General features: G+C 36.4%; 1 protein-coding gene across 1 annotated transcript in view; it reads right to left on the bottom strand.

The window, feature by feature from the left end:
• MAP3K7 (mitogen-activated protein kinase kinase kinase 7) overlaps positions 1 to 9,249 on the bottom strand; it is a 117,546-nt gene extending 108,297 nt beyond the window's left edge. Inside the window, exon 1 of the mRNA XM_007950771.2 lies at positions 9,130 to 9,249. Coding sequence (XP_007948962.1) covers positions 9,130 to 9,249 — 120 coding nt within the window. The remainder of the gene's footprint in view (positions 1 to 9,129) is intronic.
• Positions 9,250 to 9,451: the final 202 nt, after the last annotated feature.

Here is a 9,451-nt window from a genome sequence, read left to right as displayed (position 1 = left end):
CTATGAGTCAGGTCTGACTAGACAGCACATAACAACAACAACAGATTACCCATAATACTAACACAATGTAGATGTCATGTAAACAGCACTTTAGTGTCTTTTTAGCTTTGAGGATTGCTTTGACCGCTTAACTGCTTTTTAGGAACCATTTCTTACCCTCTATTCCTGAATATTTTTGATCTGTAGTTGGTTAAATCTGCGGATATGCAATGTGTGGATATGGAGGGTCAACAGTGTAAGTTTTTTTTTTTTTTTCACCCACATCTTAGAGAGGAGAAAACCAAGGCCCCTAAAATTAAAGTTATCTAAGATCATGTAACTAGTAAATCAGAGTCAGTTTCAGTTATGGCCACCAGTGCTAACAGAAGCCCCACCAAGCCTGTTCTAATGCATAGACAGAAACACACAGCACTTGGTCTAGTGCTTTTTAAATAAGAAGCATTAGCGACTATTACTCAGAAGTAGTAAGCATAACAAAATTACAAACTATTTTTTCAAAAGATTGTTTCAAATCAGACTTTTATCTGCTTAAAAGAGATTTTTTAAAATGACCTAGTATCTTTTAAAAATAAGAGTGAAATTTCAGTCAGCAAAAGGTTTATTACGTTAGCTTCCAAAGATGGCCACCATCATTGCTTCTTTGACTGTCTGAACATGCCATTCCCTCATTAAGAAGTGGAGTTTACTTCACTTTCCCCTGAACTGGGCTACCCCATGACTGCCTGGATCAACAGAATGCAGTGGAAACACTGTTTTGCAACTTCCCAAAACAGGTCTTAAGAGGCTGAGCAGTTTCCTACTCCTTCCTCTTAGAATCAGCCACCACACTATTAAGCTCAACCAACATGAGGGGGAGGGGGGAAACATACAGAGGACAACTGAACGCTTGGTCAAGAGCCCCAGTGAGCTTCAATAGTCAGCCAACACCACCTTGCCCAACATGAGTGAGCAATCTTAAATGTTCCAGCCCAATTGAGCTGCCCCAGATGATTGATGCCATGTAGAACAAAAGAATCTTCTAGTTTAATCCAGAATCATTTCAAAACAGAGGAGGAAAGATGGATGATTTAGTTTAAACATGTTGGGATATTTGGCTGACTATCTGCGGAAAACAAAAACAAGTACTTTATCTTACACAGAAAAAAATTCAGGTGAATTATAATCAAGGAATCCTGATGATGCGTTGGTTAAGTGCTTGGCTGTTAACTGAAAGGCTGGTGGCTTGAGTCCACCAGCAATTCCAAGGGAGGAAAGACCTGACAATCTGCTCCCATAAAGATAATCCACTGCCATCGGGTCGATTCCCATTGATGGTTGACTCAAAGCGACCCCCACAGGGTTTCTGAGGTGGCAAGTCTTTATGGAAGCAGATTGCCCAGGCTTACTTCCACGGAGTGGCTGGTGGGTTTGCACCACCAACCTTTTGGTTAGCAGTCAGATGCTTTAGGGTCTGTGCTACCAGAGCTCCTTCCTGTAAAGATTACAGCTGTAAAGGAAACTCTATGAGGCAGTTCCACTCTTGACAAATGAGAACTGACTCAACAGCACACAACTGTTATAATCACGAGTTGGAAAGGATGTTCTAAGCTTAGCACAAAAGACAGGTTAAAGGGAAAAAGTTCAGATTATATTAAGATATATAAAGGTTCAAATTAACTATAAAACAATGTAAAATTTTTCTATGAAGCTATTTCAAAATTGAAATTTAAATGACAAAAAGTGGAAAAATATTTGCAACTTATAAAGTTACTATATAAAGTTTAAATAAATCACTAAAAAAGAAAAAAAAAAAAAGCCAAGCCCCAAAAGCAGTAAACAAGACTAACAATAAAAGAAATACAAATAGCCAGTAAGTGTAGAAAAGACATTATCCCCTATATTCACAGAAATGGCAATTAAAATAATAGTCAGTCTTTCAATGAGATGAAATTTCAAATTTTAGTGTAATCTGGCAGTATGGATCAAGATAAGTCTTAAATATGCATTCATTCTGACCCAGTAATTCTACTTCCAGGAATTTATTCTAAGCATCAATCAGATAGGCATGAAAAGACTGCTCATATAAGTTTATAGTAACAGAAAATCAGGAACAACTGAATGCCATTAACAAAGAATTAAGAAACAATTTCATCTCAGCCTCCCTCAATGCCCTTCTTCCTTGGTTCAAACCTTAGACACTGATGCTTTTTACAGTTCTATCCTTGGTACTCTTCTTCCTTCATGTGTTCTCATTTGTCATCTTATGGCTTCAAAATCTTTCTCCCACCCATATTTTTCTCCCCAGCTCAAGACATATTTAAAACTGTATTTTTCCCCTGGAGGGTCTACAGGCACCTCAAGTCCAACATGTCAATTGCTGACCCTATCACTTGTCCCTTACTTTCAGAATACTGCACTTTACTTGGTTAAGTAGATTTACAAATAATACTATCACATTTTAATTAAACCAGTCCTCACAGTAGGGAAGGAATTGTAGACTGAAAGCAAAAGTAATAACGCAAGGACAAGTTAACAAGAAAATGGCAGGCCTGTTCCTTCTGGTCTCCAAATGAACTCTTTGTCAACAGCCACGCTATAAAAACCAGCTCTTCAGATCTAACATGTTGACTTAAACAATTCTAGATTATCAAGAAAGATAATTTGAAATATGGCTTTACATTTACTGCCATTAGCAACAAACCTTGCTTGAAGTATTTACTGTACCTTGAGCCATGATCAAATGGTAATTTGAAGCTTTAACTTAAGTTTTGCTAATTGTTATTTTGTTCCCTATCATTTAAAAATGTGTATAAGCTATTACACAAACACACACACATACACACCAAACAAACCCAAAACTATTATTAGTATACAAAACAAAGCTGAGATAGACAATCAAAAAAAAAAAAAAAACCACACAGTGGAGGCCACAGCCCTACAGGACTCATTGGTTACAAAGTACACTACAAAGTAGCTCTTAGGCTGGAAGACTCAGTTCTCTGCTGATGGGGAAAATTACTACCAGCAGATGGTTTACTGGCACATGAATCATTTTTAATTTTATATGTACTTTTAAGAAAATGTGTCCAATATAAATAACTAGGTAACAAATTATTCTTTGCATTAGTCAAGAATATAAAATGCTGAGGATGATCAGATAGGGAGTAACTAGCATATCTTGACTATGAAGGCCAAGCCTAAAGATGTAGGGAACTGAGTACATTATCAGATAAAGAATAAGCCAACATCACAGGCTACACAGAAAGTAACGCAAACAAATGCCAACACACTGCTGTGGAGTCAGATCCAACTCATACCAACTCCTCCTTGGGTTCCGAGGCAGTATCACCACGGAAGTAGATTGCCCAACCTTCCTTCCGAGGAGTGGAGAAGGTTGGGCAATCTACTACCCAATATTTTTCTTGACACGTGGTAGATCAACAGGAACTGAGGTAAACAATGAAAAAACTAATATTCAAACTATAAAACACTAAAAAAAAAAAAAAAAAAGAGGCACTTTGTACTTAAAACCGTATTTTTAATTCAAGTTCACAAACCAAATATGCTTTTTCAATACATATCTAAATAATTAATGTAGTTTCATTGACACATTATCATTTAACAATTATTTTAAAAAACTGTTTAAATATCAATTTTCACTAAGAGTATAAAAAAAGGTACGCATCTAACTTATAAGTATCACCCTCCATCAAACACAACCAGCCAAAATGGTGAATCCAGAAATAAATATTTCACATATTCTGCACTACTCCTCATCTGTAAAAATAGAAGAACAGAGGAACGTGAAGGAGGTTTTGCTTTTTAAAGAGAAAAAGATCAATTTAAGAAATACTTGCTTCCTAATTTGTAAGTATTTTCAGCTTAGTTTCCTAATCTGAACACACACAAGCACGCACACACACACACACACACATCATTATCATTATTTTACCCTAAATGGTGCAGACTTCTTGGTTTTAGGGATTTAACTTAAGTCTCTAGTACAGTAAAAAAAGATTTAAATATAACTTCTTAATAAAAGATATACCAAAAATCATGAGAAATGGTGTGTAGAATATTTTCCATATGATTTGCATTTAATAGCAGAGAAACTAAAATCAAAAATTTTTTTCTGGCCTTTTTTAAAATTTTATTTTAATAAAAATTTGTTTAAAAATTTCCTCAGCATGGAGGACCACCTCATTTTTTCATCCAAGTCAGATTTAAAAAACAAACAAAAAAAAACTAAACTAAATGCAAGATAATGTGTGTCCTCGTATTCTTAATTTGTTATTAAGTAATTCTTCTTAATTATCCCAATTCATGTTATTTTTAGTTCAGTGACTATAGCTGTCAGTTTGGTTTGGCCTTGTTCTATGGACTAAGTGCATGGACTCTGGCTGGGCTGCCATTACTCCAGCTCAAAATTCAGAACATGATAGAACAAGCATAGATCTTACATTTATTAGTTAGGACTTTGGGCCTCCAACTATTTCAGAACTTCAATATCTATTAATAAACCGTGGCAGAGTGGAACTGCCATCTGCTGAGAAGACAGACTTGATAACACAAAAGTAAAGCTTTGATTATTTGAACTTTCTTTTGAATTTTTCATGCAGTCTCCTAACGTCTGTCATAGACATGTGACTAATAGACTTTCTATAAAATAATATGCTCATGTCATCTTTTAAGTTATCTATGTCTAATATGAAAGTCATCTCTGGCTGTTTCTTTACTATAATAAACATTCCAGATTTTTTACTGAAACCAATGGTCACTAAGTCTCACATGGAAGAGGAGTTTATTGCTAATTTTGCATATCCACAATTACATACTTACAAATCTATGGACTCAAGTTTATTCAGTCTACCAAAAATTAGGTTTTTTCTATTTTAAGTTGACATACATTTATAAACTAAATCTACAAAATATCTACCACTGCCAACTTCTGCATATCTAATACAGCTTAAGGACATATATAAATGCGGCCATAATTAAATGTCTCTAATACTGTAGTCTTGCTCATATGCTATATTTGAGGTCAACACTGTGGTGTTCCCTTTTAAAAAACAACCATACCAAATAGGATCTTTATAGCACTCTAGAAAAGGTCCATCAATACACCGCTGATTCATAGCATCTGGCTCTCACAGCATTTTTTACCTCTTCTAAACAAAAATATTTGCAATGCGTAATAGTGTGTAATAGAGTCAACACTGAAATGAGAATCAGATCTTGTTTCCACTGTAAATGCTGTCTTAACCAAATTATGTGGCTTATCTCAACCCTTCTGGTAATCTAAGAGAACCAGATGGACATTAAATTCTCATGATTATGCTATGGGAACTTAATTTACCCATTCAACAAATATTTATAGTTTTTAGCCTTAGGTACAGCTGGAATAAAGCACCTTACATTTTGCTAGAGAAGTACATAAGGCATGTTTAGTTACTGGTAAGTACTACAAAGGATAAAGTGACAAAGATCTAGGATGCTTAGGGAACATTTCTCTAAGGAGGTAACATCTGAGGTGGGACTTCAATGGTGCAAACGAGCCAAGCATGTGAAGTTCTGGAAGAAAAGCATTTTCGGTAGAAGAACAATACAGAAAGACTAAATCGATCTTGGTGCTTTTCCAAACCTACGATGCTCACTTTATTCAAACATAGTTTAAAACTCTTCCCCACCCAAATAGGGCCTTCTCTGATTAACCTTACTTTCAAATTATGACTGAAGTACTCAATTTACAGTACTCATAATTTTAAATTTGTGGGACTATACATGTAATTATTAACTGTTTTGTGTTTGTTCAACTGTCACAAATAGTCAAATATTTTAAAAGAGAGAATCCTAGGATTCTTCTGTTTTTCTACAGTACCTTAGCAGTACCGTGCATAGAGGAGAAAGTTCATTCAATGCTCAGTACCAAATACCATCAAGAAAACCAGTCTTTTTGTTTCCTCATTCCCATAATAAAGTTTGGTTACAAAGTACTTCAGAAAGAACTAAAGCAATGTTGTAAATTCAGTGGAAAGAGCAAATGACTGAGAAGTAAGAAATCTTAAACACAGTACCCAGTTGTACCATTTAGTTAGCTGTGACTTCTCGCAAATTCAGTTCCAAGACGTGACCATGTGACCATATCTGTAAAATGGGGATGTCATTTGCCTTGTCTACCAAGGATTAGTTCATCAACTACATTCCACGGAAGATTATGATAACTGTCCTCAAAGAACTTCCAAACTTCCTGTGGAAACAGTACAAATACTGGAAAAAAAATGGTAAGTGTTTTTATTTTAAAACTGCAAGAGAACGTAAGTGATCTTGTTTAATTTTTACATGAGAAATCAGAGACCCAGGAAAATGAGGTGATCTGCTCACTGTTACAGAAATAAGTGTCAGACTCAGTAGAGCACTTAAATTTTCTAAATACCAAGTCCAGTATACTTTTCCTGATACCACACTGCCTTTACCATCTCTTACAACTTAGTCCACAACGTACATCCCTCACAATTTAGTCTAACACTCTCTACACCCAAATCCAGAATTTTAAAAACTAAATCATTAAAAAAAAAAAAAAAAAAGTACCTAAGTAGATTTTTGAGGCTGAGAGCCTACATAACTTGATGACAGAATTGAGTTTAGGAAATGTTAAACTGCCATTACTGGGTCACAATACTAGGTAGGTAAGGATTAAAATTCAGCCCATGCCTTACAAGTATACATTTACTAAATGACTGCATTCTAACCATGTGCCTATGGTTGGAATATTTTTATGTAGTTTCTAGTTCTGTTCATATAATGCTGATTCATTTACATTGTTGAGATACATAGAATATGATTTCCATTTACAAGACAAAAACCATTTTGGTTTTGATGATCTTTTTCTGTTATAATGATTTTAATCTAAAAATGGAATCTAAGTTGGGAAATAGTTATTGAGTGCCTGTGGTATACTCTGGATTATATAACACTGTTTTAATGTGGGCAAACGAAGAAAATGATGGAAATTATGCAAAAGCCTCAACATCTGAACGGTCCTAATTCAATTTTTAACACAAAAATAAACTAGGTATTAAAACCAAAACTAAACTAAAAGACTGCCTAATATAAGAACTTCTCATCAAAAAGGAAAACTCTACTCCCTAGGAACATCCTAAATACAGGAAAGGAAGGTTGAAACATTACCTACCCTGACGGAAGAATTTCGGAAACATAAACATCTAATCAGAAGTGAAATGGTTTTGGGCATTTTGGACAGCAAAATGAAAAATGTCATAGTAACTTCCATTCTTTCAAAAAACAAGAATGGAAACAGCTTTAAAAAGTAATATGCTAAAACTATGGTTGCTGTAGGCATCAAATGAAAGTAAGTCTGTGAAAGAATTTGGTAGACCATAAAGCACAAGTTATTATTATATAACAATTCGTAGTCTACAAGCATAGTAGTTTACCGCAGACAGAGTAGACGTAAATGCTTATTTAAAAACTCCAATTCTTGTATACTGACTCACTGAATTTTTATTCTTAAAAAAGAATGTTAGCCATAAAAGCTGGATCAACTATGCACTTCTGAAAAAGGAATTTATCATAGCTTCAATAGAAAAAAAACTACACACTGAGACACACACACACACAATTCCCCTGTTTTCAAAACACAGATCTTCTTTTAGCCATGTGACCTTAAAGCAGGTCACTGTTCTCCTCTGGAACTCACTTTCCTAATAATATGTGTCAGGGATTGTGTTGGGTGGTTTGCATACACTGCCTAATAGGATGTCATATAGATAAAATGAAATAGAAATTATTATCTTTATTTTATAGCTTAAAAAACTGAAGCTCAAAGGAGTTGGTTAGGAAACTTGTCCCTAAAGCTCACAGCTAATATGGTGTATCTGGTATACTGAACTTCCCTCTCAATTCCAAAGATCCTGCTTTTCCAACTATGCTACCCTGTAAAAAAAAAAAAAGTTGTTCTCAATGATCTCTAAGGTTGTTCTAAGTGACAAAAATGTATGATTTTGTAATACATTATTCTTCAGAAACACAAATAGGGAAAAAAATATATTTAGTCAGTGGACATTAATTATCTCACTAGTTTTAGCCTGCTGATTGATACCTGAAAGTAATTTCAGATTTTCACAGTATACATCTCTCTGGAGATTTTATAACATATCCACAGGACATACAGAGTTCTTTATGGTACATGCAATACAAAGTGATTAATACAATTTTTAAATAATAAATAAATGGTACCTATTTGATAAACTCTATTTTCAACCCAAGTTTTTTAAAAAAACTTTTAAAAGTTGTAAAGTGTCATTTATATACATACATACATACTGATTTTACTTTCCTAAATTCCACAGTGCTTACTATACTAATTGTCCTCTGTGAATGTGAAAAGAAGCAACGTACTAAAAACACAGAAAAAGATCTTGCGCTAAACTATCTTAAATTATTGCAGAATACAGAATGGATCCAGGTTTTCTAACGGGAGTTAGAATTATTGTCTGATGACATATTCTAAATGGCTCTGAAATCATGAGTTATCTCTTCAGAACTAGAAACATCTTTTTATCATAACAGACCAGCATACATTTCTAATGGTGAATTCATGTAAATTAGCCCAGCTAAAAGCAAATAAAATAATACGAGTACAGCTCTACGGAATGTGGCGAAACGGAACCATTTGGAACCTATATTACACTGGATCTATTATTTTAACGAGCAATTATTGAGTGCCTATTACATGCCTGGCACTGAGCTATATGTCAAACATAACACATTTCTTGACCTTTAAAAACACAACATGTAGAAAAATGAAATTCCAAAACTGCCACGGTCTTTGCTGAATTTACTACTTACAGAAATGAGAACTGGTGGACCACACGTTCTTACCAGCTCATCCTCTTATTTGAAGTGACCCAAAGGCAGACACCGGAGTATCAAATCCAAAATCTAAAGTGTCGAAATGAGGAAAAGAGAGAGCTACCCCAGAGCAGCAGAGCGCAGAGTCCCCCCACACCCAGTCTCCGAGGGGCTGTGGGGACTCCCGAATCGACCCTGCCAGGGATGCGTCTTCAGAGCTGAGATGTGTCAGGGGCGGGGGCGGACCGGGGCCGGCACTCTGTGCCCGGCCTCGCTCACCTCTTCTACTTCGATCTCCTTGTAGTCGATCTCTTCAAAATTGAGGACCTGGGAGGGGGCTTCGATCATCTCACCGGCCGAAGACGAGGAGGAGGAGGAGGCGGCAGAGGCTGTAGACATGATCCCTCTCGGTGCCCGGGGGGCCCGGGGAGGCTGCCACCCGGACACTCCGGGGGAGACCCGCGCCCACCCGCCTCCGGATCGACCTTCAGCCTGAAGCCGCACAGCACGGCCACCCAGCACCCCGTGGCCGGCGCTGGGGCAGCCGCCACAGCCGTGTCCCGGCTCCGGCTCCGCTGCGTTTTCCGCCGCCGGGCCCCGC

Source organism: Orycteropus afer, unplaced genomic scaffold, assembly GCF_000298275.1.
Source record: "Orycteropus afer afer isolate SDZICR_OR568_19922 unplaced genomic scaffold, OryAfe1.0 scaffold00011, whole genome shotgun sequence".
Classification (NCBI taxonomy): Eukaryota; Metazoa; Chordata; class Mammalia; order Tubulidentata; family Orycteropodidae; genus Orycteropus; species Orycteropus afer.
The sequence above is the reverse complement of the archived record's forward strand: the minus strand, read 5'-3'. Positions and strand labels throughout refer to the sequence as shown.